At 45.9% G+C, this 19,319-nt stretch overlaps 2 protein-coding genes across 5 annotated transcripts; one reads left to right on the forward strand and one right to left on the reverse strand.

The window, feature by feature from the left end:
* Nucleotides 1-278: 278 nt before the first annotated feature.
* Nucleotides 279-8,585, reverse strand: DTYMK (deoxythymidylate kinase). Its single transcript, XM_069791739.1, has 5 exons — nt 8,422-8,585; nt 7,720-7,828; nt 5,500-5,590; nt 3,103-3,300; nt 279-855 (listed from the first exon to the last, which is right to left on the reverse strand). Exons 1-5 carry the CDS (start codon nt 8,549-8,551, stop codon nt 745-747), a joined length of 639 nt encoding a protein of 212 aa, XP_069647840.1. The 5' UTR covers nt 8,552-8,585; the 3' UTR covers nt 279-744.
* Nucleotides 8,586-8,771: 186 nt separating this feature from the next.
* ING5 (inhibitor of growth family member 5) lies at nt 8,772-19,087 on the forward strand. 4 transcript variants are annotated; one of them, XM_069791735.1, is made up of 8 exons: nt 8,772-8,928; nt 9,767-9,838; nt 10,566-10,732; nt 12,188-12,299; nt 13,281-13,374; nt 14,357-14,492; nt 14,652-14,713; nt 15,657-19,087. In XM_069791735.1, exons 1-8 carry the CDS (start codon nt 8,892-8,894, stop codon nt 15,697-15,699), a joined length of 723 nt encoding a protein of 240 aa, XP_069647836.1. In that variant the 5' UTR covers nt 8,772-8,891; the 3' UTR covers nt 15,700-19,087. The 4 variants fall into 4 exon arrangements, with proteins under 4 accessions (XP_069647836.1, XP_069647839.1, XP_069647838.1 ...); XM_069791738.1 differs by lacking the exon at nt 8,772-8,928 and adding an exon at nt 9,327-9,463 and having other exon boundaries at nt 9,760-9,838; XM_069791737.1 differs by lacking the exon at nt 8,772-8,928 and adding an exon at nt 9,364-9,507.
* Nucleotides 19,088-19,319: the final 232 nt, after the last annotated feature.

The raw sequence follows: 19,319 nt of genomic DNA on the forward strand, positions 1-19,319 counted from the left end.
GTTTAAATTGCACTATTTATTGCAATAAATAACTATTCCTTTGATCTTGGCCACAGGAGTAACTCAACCAGTCTAAAATAATTTGTGCCACTCACTCTTCAAACTGGCCTTGCTATGAGCTAATACATCTATTTCAGACTCTTACCTGCTCATAGAAGTTCAGTTTCTGTATTGTTCTCACTGCATTTACTGCCTGAACCACAGCACTTTCACCTCCCATATATCCTTCTAGAAGATAAATGATTGTACTGGGAAAAAAAAAATGCCCTGTGCAAAACTTTTAGAAGAGTAATTTATTAGCAAGTCCTCTACAAACTGGTTTCAGCACAGGGAATGCATTTACTAGAGAGGCAGAAGAATCAGAAACGGGGCAGTTCCCTGAAACTGGGAAGGCTGTTACCTGCCTCTTGCTGCTGTGTCCAGGGGCAGCCCTGGGCTCCATGCCCACATCTGCACCACAGGACTGGGGCTAGAACAAGAGCTCCTGCTTGAGGTTGGGAGGTTTTTTTGAGGAATTTGTTACATGCTCATTGGATGTTCATTTATAAAATACAGAAGGGACTATGCAGGATGCAGGGGAGGAGTAGATAAAATCACAAGGACATCAGCACCATGCTGGACCCAGAAGACTACATGGGATCTAAGCTGTAGTTACTGGAAGGTGATGTAGGGGAATCATCCAAGTGAGGAATATCCAAGAGGTGAGTTTTCCCTTAGGTCTAAAAGAATAACCTGTATAAAGTTTTATTTCCAGAGTTCTCCCAAAGGTTTATTCTGAACCTCCTGCATGGTTTCCTCTGCAATGGTCTTGATTTCTCTGTGCAAGTCTTCTATGCTCTTTGAAGCATCCATTGTCTGTTTCCAACACAAAAAATACAGAAACATGTTACTCGATTAACACCACCAAATGAGAAAAACTCACCTTGCTGTTTTATCTGCTCTTCCTATTACTCAGTATTGTTACTATTCATGAGCAGTGAAATGAGCTAATTACACCTCCTATGCACTGTTTCTGGAGTGGAATTGGAAAAATCTGTTTTATTTGGGAACAGACATTTGAGAAGTAGATGCGGGGCTGGATGAAGGGAAACAGAAGAAACTGCTGCTGCTGCCTGTAGTTTGCTGACAGTCTTTGGGGCATGTGACATAAAGGCACGTAAATGTTCTTCATCCTGTACTGTAGTCCCCCAGAAACATCAGTGTATTGATCCTTCAGTGGTTCTTCAAAATAAATTCCACCCATGATAGTAGGAACCTCTCAAAATCTATCATGTGATGTTCCAGTTTCAGATTTGTTGGTTGTGGTTTTTTTTTAAATACTGCAAGCTGAGGTCAGTAGAGCTATACAATGCTGGTGATCCTTAGGCTGATGTTTAAAGAATAGCAGCATTGCTCCTGTGTGGTTCAGGGAGTGACCAAAGTGAAGAAAGGATTTGGTGAAAAGATGTAGAGAGGTGCAGATTTATCACAGTGACCTATGCAACACTGGCCCGCACAGCACTGCTGAGAAAGAGCAGGCTGTGAGGATATGCAATAAATAGACTTCATGATGAAATGGTAGCCTTTTCATTGCAGCACAGTCAGCACCCCACTTTTGTGCTCACACAGTATCATCAAGTAGCTTGCTGATCTCAATTTATTTGTGTAACTGATGGTACTGAGCTGCGTTTTGTGCCTTGGACTAATCTGTTCTTTGGCAACGTTTGATATCTGTTATTCTATCTGATACTGAGGGGCAAAGAGACAAGAATGCTAACTATACCTTTAATGTGTACTGAAACTGGATTTCCACACTCATTTCAGGGACGCCTCTTCATCATCTATTCTGATATTTATCTGTTTGATAGTTATGCACTTTGAGATATTTTAAACAGATGTGTTGCTTTAAGTGAAAACTCCTTTCAACCAATGGATAGAAAACAAAAGAAATAACAGAAGACAGGTAATAACAGAAACGTGGTCCACTGCTGGAATCTCCGGAAAAAAAAATCACAGTTTACAGACTATACACAAGTTCCATATCATCTCATATGACAGCATGCTTATTTTTGTTAAATGAATTATTTTGCGTTTTGTGCTATGGTACATGTTTTCTGTCAGCTTATTTTTCCAGTTGTTGTGATGTAGGGAAGGTAGTTTCCTAGCATAACATTTACTGGAATAAAAGTCCTAGTCTGGTGATTGTTGTACATTTAGGTCCTTCAGGTTCTAATAGTATACAAAAACTCTTTCATGTTAGAGAACGATGTTTACCTGAAACAGGCTGTGAAGAATTACTTTTACCTTACACAGTCAGCTCATTTGACAAATCTGTACAATCTCCAGCCTCTGGTGACTAGCAACTTATCCATAACCTGTGTCCTCCTATGTCTGCGTGAAAGCGACAGAATAAGCAGAAGATGCTGCCCATATCTCATGATCGAGCACTGACAGGGTGATGGAGATGGTAAAAAGGATGCCCCTACCAGAAAACCTCAGCCTAGATGATCTACACACAGGGTAAATGGGGAACACTTCCCCTTCTGTGATAAGGCTGCTGACTGCGCAGTCCTCTGCAAACAGCTCCAAGGGATGAACAAGAAGTAAAAGCGATGCAGCAGGGTGGAACAAAAAAAGATCATGTATTTGGAGAGACTTCTGGTAGCATTCAGACAGCAAATGCTGATGGAAACTGGCCATGTGAGAAGGAAGGTGATCATCAGTATTGTGTCTACAAGCTGCAGGAGCAATTCCAGAATCCTTGGCAGATGCTGCAGGATGCCAAGGAAATAGGAAGGGAAGAGCATGGGTGTGTCCCATTGCTTTTTACCCAGGCTTGTCAGCTTATCTTTAAGAAAGAGAATGATTTCCAGAAAGCTCTTTTAGAAAACAAATCAACCAACCAAAATTCTTCCCCCCATCCCAACAGGGTCCCATAGGGTGTCCTGGAATGGGGAAGTGCCCTCTCTGCCACAGACCACAGTGCACTTGGCTGATCCCCAACATGTCCCCCTGACCAGAAGCAGAAGGGGGACCACAGGGATGTGATGGGCACAATTTGGGAGCTCTCGTGAGACACCCCCACCGTGGTCTATGAGAGGCCTGTTAGGGTTGTTTCCTTACCTTCCAGTTTAATGTCTTGTCCTTCATCAGATGGTAGAAGGACTGTAGAACTTTCTCTTGGAAGGAGCTGTTCTCATAACGTTCATTTCCAAAGTTCCCTCGTTCTGCTGCTTCTTCCGGGCTTAACTGAAGAAACAGAATCAGATCTGGCTTTGGGAGTCCAATGTCAGGCTGTTTGCACCAGTCCAGGCAGAAGTTCTGTCCCAAACAAAGACAAGCAAGTTTGAGGTGAAAGAAGGGAATGCGAAGAAGGGGAAAAAAGCAGGTTAGCTGGAGAGTGGGGTGGGAAAGGAACAGCCAAAGAGAGGAGATGTAGCCCGAAACACTAAGCACAGGCTACAAACTGAAAAGGCAGTATCTGAGCTTATCATGTGGGAATTCAGTCCTGTTAATTTTGGGGGGCCAGGTTTAGCTAGATGCTGCACACCTCTTATGCTCATTTAAGTTGGACAGAGCTAAAGATTTTAAGATCTCTTCCGCAGAGCCCCTCAGAGCTAAATGCCAAGTCATGTTTTGAGTGTCTATACAGCCATTATCAGTCCAAAACTTGTGACCAGTCCAAAAGAAAGCTGCTCCCAAATATGAACACCACACAGCTTTAGTGTGGATCTTTCTGAGCCCATGGAAACTCCTTTTCAAATACCCACCCTACCCAGGAATTTCAGCTCAGACACAAGGACAATGCTTTCAACTTCCGGATCTAGGCGAGAGATTTGAAGACTTCCATCAGGGCACGTGAATCCACAATCTTGTGGAGAGACCACCAAGGCTTGTCCACTTCCTACTCATACACACAGGCACCAGCAATACTATCAGGGTGACCTTAAATGTATCAAGAGTGACTGAGGGCCTCTGGAGGTGAGGGTGCAGGGCATGGGGGCCCAGGATTTCCTCAGTCCTTCCAGGAAGTGGGGAAGGGCTTGGGCAAGAATGAATGTAGGTCAACTCTCAGCTGCACAGCTGATGTTGCAGGCAGGGCTTCAGCTTCTATGACCACAGGATGCCCTTTGAGAATTGATGGCTGCAGAGCAGGAATGGGATGCATCTGACAGACTGCAACAAGAGTGTCTATGCAAAGAGGCTTGCTAAGCCTGTGAAGAGAGCTTTAAACTAGGCATGTCAGGGGAAAGTTGGCAATCTGTAGAGAACTGAAGGTGGGATGCCAGGAGGAAACGGCTGGGGGATGATATGATAATGGAAGCTCACCTGAAAGTAGGACAACCAGGGCAGAGTAACACCAGTGATGTTGGGGTGGGGCCTGCTACAGACTGCCTGGTTAAAGAGAGGGAGTTGATGAACATTCTTTAGACAGCTGGCTAGAAGAAGGATCACAACTGCAGGTCCTGGTACTCATGGAGGACCTCAAGCACCTGCCTATCTGCTGGGCACAAGCAATCCAGGTTTCTGGAGCATGCTGAAGAGATTCTTGGCACGGTGACAGATAAGCCAGCGAGAAGTGCCCTGCTGGATTTGTTACTCACAAGCAAGAAATAACGGGTTGAAGATACAAAGTTCAAGGATAGCCTTGGCTGCAGGGAACATGAGACAGTGGTTTAAAATCTGGAGAGTAGTCAGCAAGACAAACAAAATCATGGACTTCAGGACAGCAGATATCTGTTTATTAGGAACCTCTTAGCAGGATGGCCCGGGAAACTCATGTGGAAGGCAAAGAGACCCAGGAGAGGTGGTTGATCTTCCGGAACAGTCTCCTCAGAGCACAACAATGAGCACAAGACTCAGGAGGATCTTACAGCTGTGTAGAATGACCCAAAAGGAGGCTGACAGAGCTAACTTGTCTTGAAAGCAGAGACAGGCCAAAAGGCACAAGTGGGAATGTGAGAAATTCAGGCTAAATGAAGAAAATAATTTTTACTATGAAGGTGAGCAAACACTGAAAGAAGAGACCAGAAAGGTTGTGGATCTACATCCTTGGAGATACTCAAACCTTGGCTCGATGTGGCCCCAAGAAGCCTGCTTGACATTATACCTACTCTTGAGCAGGAGGCTGGGCTTCATGACTTCCACAGGTCCCTTCCAACATACGTGGTTCTGTTATTCTTTGCAAATTTGTGGGCCAGCAGCCAGAGCAAGCGTGGAGAATCTCAAGTAAATGGGCATAATCATTCTCCAAACAGGCCAGCTTCCCCGCAGCCAGGAGTCTGTCCAGATTTACAAAAAGTAACCAAATGAGTTTCTCTGCTCTTTCTGAGGAAGAAGTAGACCCAGGCAAACAGACCATGTCAATACCTGAGCTGAAATGTCCATCCCTCAATTTCAATCCTCATTTCCCCAGGGGAGGAGCCTGGGCCATGCACACCTACATCAGTATCAGGCCTCTAACTAGAGCTGCTTCCCCAAATACAGAGAGGGGCAGGGGCTGCTGTAGGTCTCACTCACGTCTTTGGCACTTGTGAAGGCCACTCCAGAAAAGGCGTATCTGTCAACCACAAGTGTGATCCCTTGACGTAGTTTCTCTCTCATTGACGGTCTGAAAACCATGTGGGAGAAAAGTAATAAAGTTACACTCCTTTATAGTGATACAAATGAAAGTAGTTCATCTAAAAGACAGCTCATGAGGCAGTGCTTCTCTGTTAACATATGTCATCATTAACAGTGATCATTAGCACTGTCAGGGTTACCTGTGATGCTGATCATGGCTAGCCATTTAAATGTATTTTGTCCTCTAGCAAACATTAAGCAAATATCCTTTCAAGACACCCAAGTTCAGGATCCCCCAGTGCCGGGCACAGCTCCAGGCAGCTCCACGGCTTACAGGCAAGATCACAAATGAACTCTAGTCAGACATGCACAGCTTAAGTCCTCTTCCCTTTTTAAGTGGTTGTCCTGGTTTCAGCTGGGATAGAGTTAATTTTCTTTCTAGTAGCTGATATAGCGTTATGTTTTGGATTTAGTCTGAGAATGTTGACAACACACTGACATTTTCAGTTGTTGCTAAGTAGTGTTTATACTAAGTCAAGGATTTTTCAGCTTCTCCTGCCCAGCCAGCAAGAAGGCTGGAGGGGCACAAGAAGTTGGGAGGGGACATAGCCAAGACAGTGTCGTGGTTTAACCCCAGCCAGCAACCAAGCACCACGCAGCCGCTCACCCACTCCCCCCCCATCCAGTGGGATGGGGGAGAAAATCAGGAAAAGAAGTAAAACTCCTGGGTTGAGATAAGAACGATTTAATAGAACGAAAAGAAGAGACTAATAATGATAATGATAACACTAATAAAATGACAACAGTAGTAATAAAAGGATTGAAATGTACAAATGATGCGCAGGGCAATTGCTCACCACCCACCGACCGACACCCAGCCAGTCCCCAAGCGGCGAATCCCTGCCCCCCACTTCCCAGTTCCTAAACTAGATGTGACGTCCCATGGTATGGAATACACTGTTGGCCAGTTTGGGTCAGGTGCCCTGGCTGGGCATGAGAAGCTGAAAAATCCTTGACTCTAGTCTAAACACTACTGAGCAACAACTGAAAACATCAGTGTTATCAACATTCTTCACATACTGAACTCAAAACATAGCACTGTACCAGCTACTAGGAAGACAGCTAACTACATCCCAGCTGAAACCAGGACAGACAGCTGACCCAAAGTGGCCAAAGGGGTATGCCATACCATGTGACATCATGTCTAGTATATAAACTGGAGGGAGCTGGCCTGGGGGGAATCACTGCTCAGGAACTAACTCGGCATCAGTCAGTGAGTGGTGAGCAACTGCATTGTGCATCACTTGTTTTGTATATTCCAATTCTTTTATTATTGTCATTATTATTATTATTACCTTCTTCCTTTCTGTCCTATTGAACTGTCCTTACGTCAACCCACAAATTTTACTCCCTGCCCCCCTCCCTGCCACAATTCTCTCCCCCATCCCACTGGGTGGAAGGGAAGTGAGTGAGCAGCTAGATGGTGCTTAGTTGCTGGCTGGGGTTAAACCATGACAGTGGTGCAGCAGATTTGTGATGCACTCTGCCTCAGTCAGAGAAAAGGATTCTTTATTCACGACAATGACACTTCTTATTACAGCTCACTCATCTGCCTTACGCTTTCCCAGCTTCCTTGGCATCGCCACTACAGCAGAATCAGCAAAGCTTTTTTTTTTAAATGAAAACATTTTGCAACATAGATTTCCAGGTAAAAACAACAGCCGACACCAATTTCCCTAGCTCTACACGCAAAGACTCAGGGGCGAAAAGCAAGGACAGCCACTTACAGCTGAATGCAGCCTTCAGCTGGAGGGGAAGTTTGGACACGATTCCTTAACCACTATGTCACTCATATGGAACTCCTTGCAAAGCAAGGTCTTTTCATTCAGGAAAGAAAGTAAATTCACAGTCTAGACTGGTACTGTCTCAGCTCCCCAATTCTTGAATCTAGTATAGCACAGGGATTGGAAATATTACACCTAATGATTTTAAAAAAGCAAACTGTGGCATTCAATCTAAGATGAAATCCAAAGCTGTAAGAGTCCTCGAGACATTGCTTCCAGCCATGTTTCCCTTGCTAAACAGGATCATACCTACAGTACCTACTGCAAGCTAAAACCCTGGGAGGATTCAGCACCATGCATTTTTCTTTTACAACTTAACAAACATTGTCTTTACACATGTTCCCAGCGGTTAGCGGAGAAAAGCAGGTGAACGGCATGGTCCTCCAGGTTCTTCTCCTTCACCAGGTAGGAGCTGATCAGCCGCCCAATCTCTGTTGTTCTCTCTGTAGGAAAGAGGAGGAGAAGGAGCAAACACTGCCCCAAGCTGCTCTTGCCAAAGGGGTGTCCACCTGTCCTGGGGGGCATGTCAGTCTGGGGATCTATCTGCCCATCACGGGTGGGAGGAGATCAGTCTGTCTGGGGTGGGGGTCTATCTGTCTGTCACAGGTGGGATGAGATCGGTCTGTTCCTGGTGAGGGTCTATCTGTCTGTCACAGGTGGGATGAGATCGGTCTGTTCCTGGTGAGGGTCTATCTGTCTGTCACGGGTGGCACAAGGTTAGTCCATCTGGCGTGGGGGTCTATCTGTCACGGGGGAGAGGAGATCGGTCTGTCCGGGGTGGGGTCAGTCTGTCACGGGTGAGAGGTCAGTCCGTCCGGGGATGAGGGTATGTCTGTCACGGGTGGGAGGAGGTCAGGGGCCGCGGGTACCACGAAAGCCCTCGGATGGCGCCCCCGCACCCCCACGGAGGGCGGGGGGGCGGGGCACACCGGGCGCCGCGGCCCGGCCTAGCGGGACTCCCTCCCTCCCTTCCTTCCTCCCTCCCCCGCTTCCTTCCTCCCTCCCCGTTCCCTCCGGGCGTCGGCAGGCCCCGTACCCGGGAAGCGGAGGAGGTCGGCGCAGTGGCCATCGGCCCGCAGCGCCTCTACCAGCCGGCGGCCCTGCGTGCTCTTCCCGGCGCGGTCCACCCCCTCCAGCACAATCAGCGCGCCACGCCGGCCCGCCATAGCGCGCGGCGGAGCGCTCCGCCCGCCCCTTCCGCCGCCGCCGCCCGGCCAATCCCGGCCAGCGTTCCCCCTCGCGCCGCTCTACGCGGCGGAAGGGCACAGAGACGCCGCGGTCCTCCAGGGAGGCGGGGAGGCTGCGAGGCGCGAAAGCGAGGCTCCGCCCCCCCCGCCCGCCCTACCCCTCATGAATATGCAGCGAGAGCGTCCCCGGCGACCAATGAGCGCTGGGCGGGCTATGAATATGGGATGAGGCCGGGGCCGCGGCCCTTGTCATGCGGGCCCGGCAGGCGGCGGGAAGCGGCGGCGGCGGCGGCGGTGGCGGCGGGGCGCGGGCCGCAAGATGGCGACCGCCATGTACCTGGAGCACTACCTGGACAGTGAGCGCGGGGCGCGGGGCGGGGGGGGTGCGGGCGGCGGAGCCGGCGGGGGATGGGGGGGTCCGAGGCGGAGGCGGCGGCGGCGGCGGCGGCGGCGCGGGAATTAGAGCTGCGCCACGGGCTGGGCGGGGGCGGGGGAGGGGGCGGTGCCGCGGTGCGTCATCAGCCGCCGCGCGTCATCAGCCGCCGCGCGTCATCGCTGCGCGCCCGGGAGCGGGGCTGTGAGGCGATGGCCGGCTGCGCGGGTCCCGCTCGGCAGGCCGCCCTCCCTTCCTCCCTTCCTCCCTTCCTCCCTTCCTCCCTTCCTCCCTTCCTCCCTTCCTCCCTTCCTCCCTTCCTCCCTTCCTCCCTTCCTCCCTTCCTCCCTTCCTCCCTCCTGTCCGCCCTCCCTTCCTCCCTCCCTTCCTCCCTCCGTCCCGCCGGGCACGGCGGTGGTAGGGGCCGGCCGAGGCGCGGAGGGCTCGAGGGTCTGCGCGGGGCAGCGGCGCCGCTCGGGTCCTCTCCGGCTGCCCGATAAGCAGCGGGAGTGACGCGGCTGCTGGGCGAGTGTGAGTCCCGAGAAGGCCTGCGCGGCTGCACGTGAGCTCTGCTGATGTATACAGGCGGTTCAGGGTACGTAAAAGTAAAGGCACGTTCGGGTGCGGGCCTCCCGTTGCGCAGGCTTCGTTCTTGGGGCGCTTCTAGTCAGGGGCAGGGGCTGCACGCTGCTTCTGTGCCTCTCTGCCTGTGTACGCTCAGCGGTGGGGCTTCTAGGTCTGCTGAGTTGGTCTGGGGTCAAAGGAGGGATGGCCGCTATGAGGAGAACAGGCTGTAGTATTTCTTGGCCTTTACCTTCCAGGTATTGAAAACCTGCCTTGCGAGCTGCAAAGGAACTTCCAGCTGATGCGGGAGTTGGATCAGAGAACAGAAGGTGTGTTCAGGTATTTTGGTAAGCGAAGTCTGACGAGAGCCTCGACGTGAAGGACCGGAAGGGTGTCCTGTGGAGACTCAGCTTTAGAAAATGTGTCTCCCCTCCACTGCTTTTCCTTTTCTTGACGCAAGTGCTGTGCGGTGTTTGTTTCTTTTCTGTGAAGGCTACAGCTCACAGGACTAGATTGGTTTTTTCAGCAGTTGCATGTTAATTTGTAGCTGGGTGATCACTGTACCCGATGGTCCCTCGGATGGCCTTACTTGCCTGTATTTATTTCCACATCAGCTGAGTTGTAGATTGCTGTGTGTCTTGCAAGACTGATTTTTTTTTTTTTCTCTTCTGAGGTTGTTGATATCTGGTTGCACATTAGTGATTTTTAGTTTGAGCCATTAGAACAGTAAATGGCTGTGCAGCAAATACGGTGTTCTGCCTGTGGGAAGAGAGGTTGAAGTTTGTGGACCCGTGGGTTCAGTTTCTGATCTTAACTGTGAGCCCCTCCTCTGAATTAACTGTAAAACACTGGGGAAATCAGAATCACACCACAAGTGTTGAAGAGTGAATACCTTTAACTTAACATGTGGGTTTTTTTTAAAGGTAAATACATTAAGGAGTCGGGGGGAGTCTAAAAACTGTCAGAAAGGGTCCTCTAAATACCATAAAGAGGTAGAAGGAAAAAATACTTGCTTTGGCAGACAGCTTTCTCATGTGTATATGCTTTGCTCTTCAGATAAGAAAGCAGAAATTGACAGTCTTGCAGCAGAATACATTGAATCGGTGAAGAACATGTTACCTGAGGAACGAGTGGAACACCTGAAGAAAATCCAGAGTGCCTACAGCAAATGTAAAGAGTACAGTGATGATAAAGTCCAGCTGGCTATGCAGACGTACGAGATGGTGAGGATCACAACCAGCGAGACTTTTGTAAAAATGGTCATACTCTGGAATGGGCCTGCGGATGGGCGTGGAAGACACTTCCATGGCGTCCATTTGCCCTGACGTATTTATGTTTTTGTTTAAATATCTTACTGAAGCAAATTATTAGTCCTCAAGTCCTCAAGCTTATTTTTCTTACTGTTGCCTTCCCCAGAAAGCTTCCTCTTGTGTCACCAGGTTTTGTGTCAAGTAGACTTCTCCTCTAGTGAAGAGCTAAATGCATTTAACCCACTTGGGGATTGCTTGATCGGTAGTACCCATCTGCTGTGTAATAATACCAGCAAACTTACCCCACTCCCTCTTCCCCAGCATCTCCGCTGTCACCCAGTAATTTACTTAGGACTGGTCTTAGTCACAAGCAACATTTTTTAAGTGAACTTCAGTACTATATTGTGGAGGAACGGAAGGAAATCTGCTTCATTACCTTGGTTTCCAAGTGACAAAAAAAAGCAGACCCGTCAGCGCCACCATTCTGGTTGTATACTGGACACCAAACTTTCCTCAATGCACCTGGTGGGAAAATCTTGTTTCTTAAGAAGCAGGTTTTCACTTTTTTCTTCCTCTGCCCCTACTCCTGTGTCCACTTAGCTGTCCCTTGAATAATTCCGATCTCTGTGTATTTTATTCTCTAGATAAAACTTGAGCGAAGGGAATCCTTTTGACTGTACTTAGTGTGTTTTGTCCAGCTTCTAGAGATGCTTTGGGTTCTGCTACATCTGCGGCACGTTTTATTGCCATCAAACACTGCAGAAAAGGAAGTGATTTCACAAGAGTTGAAACATGTCCTAGATAACTAATTTGAGGACTAGGTATTGCAGCGACACAGTCTGGGGGTGGTGGCTTAAAATACCTTTACTACATCTCTGTTCTGGAAGCCACATTATTGCAGTCAGGGTCGTACAAGGTATTTAATGTGTATTGACTTGATATTGGAGATAGTCAGCAGAAGCCTGTATTTATTACTAAATTTCTTCTGATAGCATGCCAGTGGAATACCAGAAAAAATAGACTGATCTACTCAACACATTTCATGGACAATAGTTGAAGAATTATTTTGAAAATTGCAGGGAGAAAACAATTATTTTTAATATCTCTCATTGTCTTGTTCTGTTCTGCAAACCATTAGTCTGAGTTGCTTTGACTCTCCCTTATGCCGCCTCCCTTTTCCTTCCTTTCTCTTTGTCTGTAGATGGAGTGCGTCTTCTTGCTTTTGCCTGTTTTCTTTTTCTGTCTGCCTTAATTCAATTTGTGTGTACCATTTCCCTTTTTCCAGTTTGGCACCCCTTTTATGCCTTGTTCTGAAGTAGTATACTCCTGTTCATGCCGATAACGGCCAAGTTATTAGACCTTCCTGTTTTCGTTTGGGGATTTTTTTATTTTTTTTTTATTCAGTTTGTGGTTTCCTCTTTTGTGCAGGTGGATAAGCATATCCGCCGGCTGGATGCAGACTTGGCACGGTTTGAAGCAGATCTGAAAGATAAACTGGAAGGCAGTGACTTTGAAAACCCTGGCTCTCGAAGCCTGAAAAGTGCGTAAATTTTATATGGTTGACAGCCTTTTCCAGCACCGTCTGGCTAACCAGAATATAAAGGAGGCTGTTATTTCTGGAGGAAGAAAAGAAGTACACCTTAGCGTACCTCTCTACTTGTTTTTAACGCTCATGAAATATTTACAGTGTTCTGGTGGGCAATAAACAGATGAAGAAAGATCTAGTGCCGGGATCTAACTCACTGTCTGTGCTTGCCAGATCATCCTGAGGTGGCCCACGGTTACTGGTTGTAAGCAGCTTACTGGCCAAGGGGGAACTAACTGACAAAACTGAACTGATGTTAACAGCTCTTGAGTGTAACAATCCTAGTTTCAGGCTTGATCTGTTACTGAGTAAGTTCTAAGCTCTTTGAGGAGAAGTGATTTGCCTATTTTCCTCCTTTTACCAGAATTTGAATACTAATCAAGCTGAGAACAGCAGGAAAAATTAGGAGTTAACGGAAGGTACCAGTTACTATATACTGGTTGTACCAGTTAATGTATACTGGAAGTCTCATACGATTACAGTGAAATTTGAGCATGGCTTACAGCAGCACAGCTTCATGCCTTTGAACTATGAAATAAGGGGTAATATTAGGGATGTGGAGATAAAAGTTACATTAGTTATGGAGTAACAAATTAACTGTCTGAGTGTCTAAAAATATACTGAGATATAAAAAAAAATAAATTACAGCACATCTAATCAAATATGGTGCTATCTATGTCTTGTGGAGCAATATGGGCTAACATTGTACTGCAGTGATTTAAATGCCAAAACTGCAAATGCAAGAGTTTGGTGCTCAGTCATGCTACGTGCCAATTTGGCATATTTGTGGCACAAAAATGTATTTCAGAATCATTATTCATACTCAGTTACATATGAAATAAGGATTTCGAAACAACAGATGCATCACAAGAAAAACATCTGCGGATGTTTCTGGTATTCAAGTGGGTTGAAATGATGGGGTTTTTTCCTTTATAGAGGGACGAAGTCAGAAAGACAAAAGAGGCTCTCGTGGTCGAGGCAGGCGAACATCTGAAGAAGATACACCAAAGAAAAAGAAACTCAAAGGAGGGTAAGGCATACCCAGTCACAGCTCTGGTGACTTTGCCTTGACACTTCATGAATTTTCCGCAAGCTCATGTTACCCAAGCTCATGTGTCTGGATGGTGAGCGATGTTAGAGTGTTCTGGTCTTACTCTATTTCATTAGTGTCCTTCTTAGGACAAGTCAGCTTTGTTAATTAACTCCTTGGTTGGCATGTGGAAACTCAGCATGCTTTGAATGCCCTCTGACTGGAAGGACGAGATGAGCATCTCTGTTGCTGTTGGCAAGCTAGGAGAAAATAGCTTTGTTGTCATGCGGCTATTTTTAACAGTTGCTTGTGGTCTTGATTGTAAAAAGAAACACTTGCCCCTCAGGACAAAAATTGATGTTGTATTGTTGTTCTAGGAATCTTGGAGAATTTGGCAGGGGGGGCAGATTTCAAAGAATCGTGTCCTAGATAGTCTTGAATAATCTAATTTGGTTTTGTGAAGCAAGGCAAAAAGCATGTCCCCTCTCTGTGATATGATTTATATTAAAGGGGCTCTGTTAATTCTAATATTTGCAGTTGGTTAAATGGAAGGGCACAAAACTAAAAATAGTTTCCATTGACTGTTACTGACATGTCAACTTAATACATTCCTGTCAGAGCAAGAGGGTTTGCTCATGCCTGACAACGAGAAAAGAATGTATATTAAAACATATTGGGGGGTGGGAAAAATTGGATTCTTCTGTCCACAAGCAGAAGTGTTCTGTATGTAGTCATGGCATCTATAAATCATTCTCTTAATCCTTTATAGTCAAGCTCATGTTTTGTGTTTGATCAAACTTACCTTATGATTTTAGTCACTGGATAATATGTGATAACGTGATCTAAACGCTAAACTAGGGTCAGTGTGTTTTAGGGAAGATACTGTTAAAAACTAATTTTCCCAAGTGGGATTTAGATCTTGGAAACATGGTGTTGCCTGCAACTGGAAAGTGTTTCGCCCTCAATCTGTCCTTGTCCGCAGATCTGAGTTTGCTGATACCATCCTGTCGGTGCATCCCTCAGATGTCCTAGACATGCCAGTGGACCCCAACGAACCTACCTACTGTTTGTGTCACCAGGTGTCCTATGGAGAAATGATTGGCTGTGACAACCAGGATGTAAGCACTTGAGATGATTTATTTTCAGGTGTTTGCTACATCACAACACTGTGAAATCCGAGGGGGGGGGTACTTGCTCAATTAGATCATGCAAAATGAAAGTAACGTTTCTGAAACACTAAGCATCTCCTCTGTGGGTTTTTCCTTTCTGTTTCGCAGTGCCCAATTGAATGGTTCCACTTTGCTTGTGTGGACCTCACCACAAAACCAAAAGGGAAATGGTAAGTATGACAACATATAGCTTTTTGATTTTTATCAGGCTACAATTTGCCTCAACAGGAATCGCAGTAAGAATTAAAACCCCATTGTGAACCTTCCTGGCAGAGGAGCTTTGCTGTTGTCATTAGAGGGTTTGCATCCTCTGTGGTTTGGGATTGTGTTTGTGTGAACATAGAAGGTACAAGGGGAACCTTCTTCCTAAAGTCTACTTCCATGGGAGTCTTTGTTTCTGGTGGGAGCAAAACAAGGACCTGGGCATATGCAAAATCGCATGATAAACAGCAGGTTTCAATCTGAGGGTAAATGTGTACATGTTAACATCTCAGGTTTGCTGTATTGTTGCATAGTTGTGGCTGTACTTAAAACTGAGGAGAGATGTGTTTATTTTTTTCACTTCTGGAAGCAAAGTTTGAAAACTGCTCTAGGTTTTGCTTATGTACGTGCTCATCTTGGAAAGAGTCATAAGCTTGTTCTGTACTTGGTTTCTGTTTAATGGACTGCTCTCATCTAATTAACAAGATGCCTGTTAGAAAGAAACAGGCTTAAGTGAAAGTGAACTGCAATCATTGGAGGGAGAGGAAGGAATGAATTGGAGGAATGTATCTTTTTTTTCTTTTGCCTGTAGAGGAAGCTTGTGTGACAAACTTGGAGAAGTTACTTGGAGTAACTTCTAGGTGCATGAAGTAAGGTGAATTACAGCTGTGAGGGGGCTGATGAGCCCTGGAAGCCTTCCAGTGCTATCTGTCACTTCTGCCCACCTGAGTTGGTACAATTCCTTTCCTATTTGCCCAGGCTTCCTGCATGTCATGAAAACTGTTGCAGTTACTTGAATTGGCTGCTTTTAAACCACCCTCCTTATCCACTCGTTCCCAAATACTAAAAAGAGTTCTCGGGCTATGTGTTGTTAACTTCAGGAACTAATTACTGCCTCTTCTTTCCTTGTAGGTTTTGTCCTCGTTGTGTTCAGGAAAGAAAGAAAAAGAAGTAAGGAGTAGAGGGGAATACATCCTCTGAGGCAAGAAGAATTTAATATATTCCTTCATTCATGTTGCAATATTACCTTTGATTTTTTTTTTTTTTTGTAACCTACCCTCCTCCTTCTTCTGGTATGTTATTTAATTGTCCAGCGGCCAGTTGTAATTCCTGTTCTTTCATGAGAAAATGACTTTGGGAGGGAGTCCCAAATCCCTTTGCCACAGGGATTTTATTTATGTTACACTTGCACAGCACTGAAATCGGTGTTACTCTGAAGTGCTAGGGCACTCAGGAGCTGTAGTCTCTGCTAGTTTATAGGAGTCTGTGAAACCATGTAAGGCATTGCAGGAGAATGAATTACCTGTATCTTCAGCATGGTGCATCGCCATCGTGAAAATAGTTTAGACCTGGAGCTTGGCGTGGCAGAGAAAAAGGAATTTTCTCTGATGTAGCCTGTGTGAAAGAAGTAGGCTCTATTGTTTAGGTGTGAAGTCGATTTGTTCTGCAGCTTTGTAGTACAGAAAGGAACAGGAAAGCTGGTAACTGTTCCCAGTGTCCATTTCCTCAAAGCCAAGTACTATGCTTAGTTTTGACAGGGCAGGGATGGGAGAGAGGTATGATCGTATCTTCTCTTTTGGGGAATTTCTTCTGTCTACCTTTGCACTGCCTTTATTTTACTTCATCTTGCCCCCATTCACATGAACCTTAACAGAAGCAAACCATTTGACTTTTCACCTCCTTGTAGAAAAGGTTTGGGAGAAAACCTTTAAATAGAAAAGGAATTGTCCTGCAGTGTTTCTTAGTGACAGTAATATTGAGAGAGGGCGCTATCTTTCCTGGCTGTTTCCATTTCTCTGAAGATCCTTTAAGTACATTACTGTGAAGATAAAACCTACAGTATTCTTGTAGAGATAGAAGGTCGGGTTTGTTCATAAAATAAGATGAAGGCCTGATTTTTGTTACTTGTGTTTGCCTGTGGTGCACCTGGGTAAATCAGGAAAACAAGCTTTAGGGGAAGGCTCTGTAAAGAGGATGTGTGTATGTTCCCCTGATGGTGTGGCAAAGCTGAAAGGTGGCCATGTGGTAGCCTGGGGGGGGGGGGGGGGGGTTGAATTGCATTTGGGATGAAGCACTGCTATTGAAGAGGGCTATTCAGCAGGAATGCTTTAAAATGACTTCTTGTCTTTTTTTTAGCCGGGGCACATTTGCATGTTCTTGGCTTCTTTAAGCTGCCTTTCAGATTATGAATGTGAATCCATGCTGTCATCACAGTGTCAGTTGCTGCAGCGGAAGGAAGAGAAGGAAATCGGGTGTAGGAAAACAAAAGTCTTTCTGTCTTTTTCCTTCCTCTGAGTTATAGTGGATGCAGAAGGTGAGGGAAGAGCAGAGACAACTCTTGTCTTCATATATATCCCCTGTATTATGGGGCTTACCCGCCCACAATAAAAGATACTGTAGGGAAAGGTGGTTCTGCTGGTGGAGGGGGAAAAAAAAAAAAATAAAAGCCTCAAACCAAAAACCCCTGCAGCCGGAGGCACCAGGGTTCATGAACTTTGCTGGCTGTGATCCCTGATGTGTGTTAATGGCAGCTCTGTGCAGGGCTGTGTACTACTTTGCATACCATTGTGCAGAAGCTCTTGGTATAGACTGTTGGAAAGGCATTAAGAAACTTCCAGATAAGCTTTTTTTTTTTCTGCTGTAAAAACAATCTGAATAAACAGTACAGAAGAAAAAAAAAAAACCACTTCTAGTCAGATTTTGGCACCTGTTTCCCAAAGAAAAAAGTTTTTTCCCCTGTTATATTGACCCTCTTGTGTTTTGCAATGAAAGAAAGTAGAACACGGTCCTTGCCAGTTTTCCTCCCCTGCTTTGGTCTGTTGGGCTTTGTAGATGCTGCAGGTATGCCAAGACTGACATAGAAGAAACCTCTTGATACTGAGACAGCTTTTCTGTGAACGTTTTCATTTACTGCATCTGCTATGGGGGGAAAAAAAAAAAAAAAGAAAAATACTCATCTCCAGGGTCCTGTCATTTATAGTGTGATGTTGCGCATGTCTTTGCTATGTTACATCACGCCATGTGTTGTATATGAAGTTTCCATGGATACGTTTACAAGATGGTGCATGCTTATCATTGTTGCTATTGTAATAGCACCGGGAAAGCAGGCGGCCAAATTAAAAGCAGAGAGGGAAGAAGGAGGAAAGCATAGTCATGCAAACCTGAACTTAGAAATACAGTCAGCCCTATTTTTCTTTCTGCCTTTTTTTTTTTTTTTTGAGAGCAAATTTAATTGTGATACCTCATGAGCCAGCCTGTAATTCAGTAACCAGTGAGTGAGACCTGTACCTCGTTGACCTGCTACACTGGATTAATGTAGGAGCGTTACTGTGTCCTGAAGACTAGTGTTTGTGCCGTTTCAGGTTTTATTTTCCCCTTCCATCCAGTGATATTGTATTTGACTTTTGTTTCTTTTTTTTTATTATTATTATTATTATTTTTTCCCCTAAGGCTTTATTAGTAGTGGTATCACCATAGATTAAGCATTTGATTTGAAACAATCTCAAAATTCCACTGCGCCTCTCTGGAGGTCTTGCTGGAAACGTGCCCTTACGGAAGCGCGCAGCTGCGGATAAGTGAGTGTGGAGCTGACCACCCTCAGCTTGGGAAAGATGGTCGGGTAGGACAGTAAAATGTGTTTTGTTAGCCAGTGCTTTCTGGGGCTTGGAAGAGCGGACCTTTTCTGTTTTAACCAGCAAAGCAAAAAGAAAAACAAGCTCTGGAAGTTACCATCAGCCCTCAAAAAGAAAGATAACTTCGCAGGAATCGTGAACAGTGTGAGGTACAATATACTCCTCTTCTTTATGATGTAACGTCTCTAATGTGTCAGAACATCTAATGTCCAAAACCAGCAATAAACTGTCCCCTCAGCCTGTACAGGCTCAGGAGTGTCTCTTGGCCACATACGGCTGGCTTTAGAGATTTTTAAAACTCCTTAGAGACAGAAATACCAGTAGCCTTCATTTTTGCTTATAAAAGGATTTAAATCTTTTTCCTGAATTTTGAATGTACAGTGTTAAATATACTTTTCTGGAGAAGGGTGAACAAGACTGTGATATATGTAAAGGAATGTTCCACTAAAGATTGTCGAAGCACCAGGAATACCCTGTGGCGTTCAGCTTTATTGCAGCTCATCCAAACTGGAGGTGAAACGACTTTAACCCGATTGTTCTGTTTTTTAAAGGAATTAGATCTGTGTTCCCTTTGTAAATGGAAGAGAATATAAATCTTTTTATTAAGGAAAAGCAAAACAAAAAAAGGAATGTAAAGTAAAAAATGTATATCTGTATTTTTGGATCACGATATAGATAATGGATATATTGTTATAAATAAATATTTTTGGGAACAAAGATGGACGAGAGTGTGTTGGCGGTGGCAGAGGTGTGCTTCTGTTGGCGTTTGAGGGCGGTGGAGGGGTGGCGGAGTGCCCGGCGCTCCGGCCGTGCTGCAGGGTGGGCCGGGGGGGGTCGCTGGCCGTGGGGCCGCGGGGGGAACCGGCGATCAGCCCTGCCGGGGCAGGCGGGGACGGCGGGGGGCGCTAGGACCCGGGAGGTTCCGCGGGGCCGGTGGGCGCGC

This window comes from Haliaeetus albicilla, chromosome 9 (genome assembly GCF_947461875.1).
Source record: "Haliaeetus albicilla chromosome 9, bHalAlb1.1, whole genome shotgun sequence".
In the NCBI taxonomy this organism is placed as follows: domain Eukaryota; kingdom Metazoa; phylum Chordata; class Aves; order Accipitriformes; family Accipitridae; genus Haliaeetus; species Haliaeetus albicilla.

Bases quoted from the DNA above. Each gene is read 5' to 3' on its own strand.
- DTYMK (XM_069791739.1), bottom strand. From the start codon at position 8,551: ATGGCGGGCCGGCGTGGCGCGCTGATTGTGCTGGAGGGGGTGGACCGC. The intron at 5,591-7,719 runs GTAAAGACAATG...CATGGTTTTCAG, and splicing joins GCTAACCGCTGGGAACATGT to ACCGTCAATGAGAGAGAAAC. The intron at 3,301-5,499 runs GTGAGTGAGACC...TGTTTGGGACAG, and splicing joins CCTTCACAAGTGCCAAAGAC to AACTTCTGCCTGGACTGGTG.
- ING5 (XM_069791735.1), top strand. From the start codon at position 8,892: ATGGCGACCGCCATGTACCTGGAGCACTACCTGGACA. The intron at 8,929-9,766 runs GTGAGCGCGGGG...TTTACCTTCCAG, and splicing joins CCTGGAGCACTACCTGGACA to GTATTGAAAACCTGCCTTGC. The intron at 14,493-14,651 runs GTAAGCACTTGA...TCTGTTTCGCAG, and splicing joins TTGGCTGTGACAACCAGGAT to TGCCCAATTGAATGGTTCCA.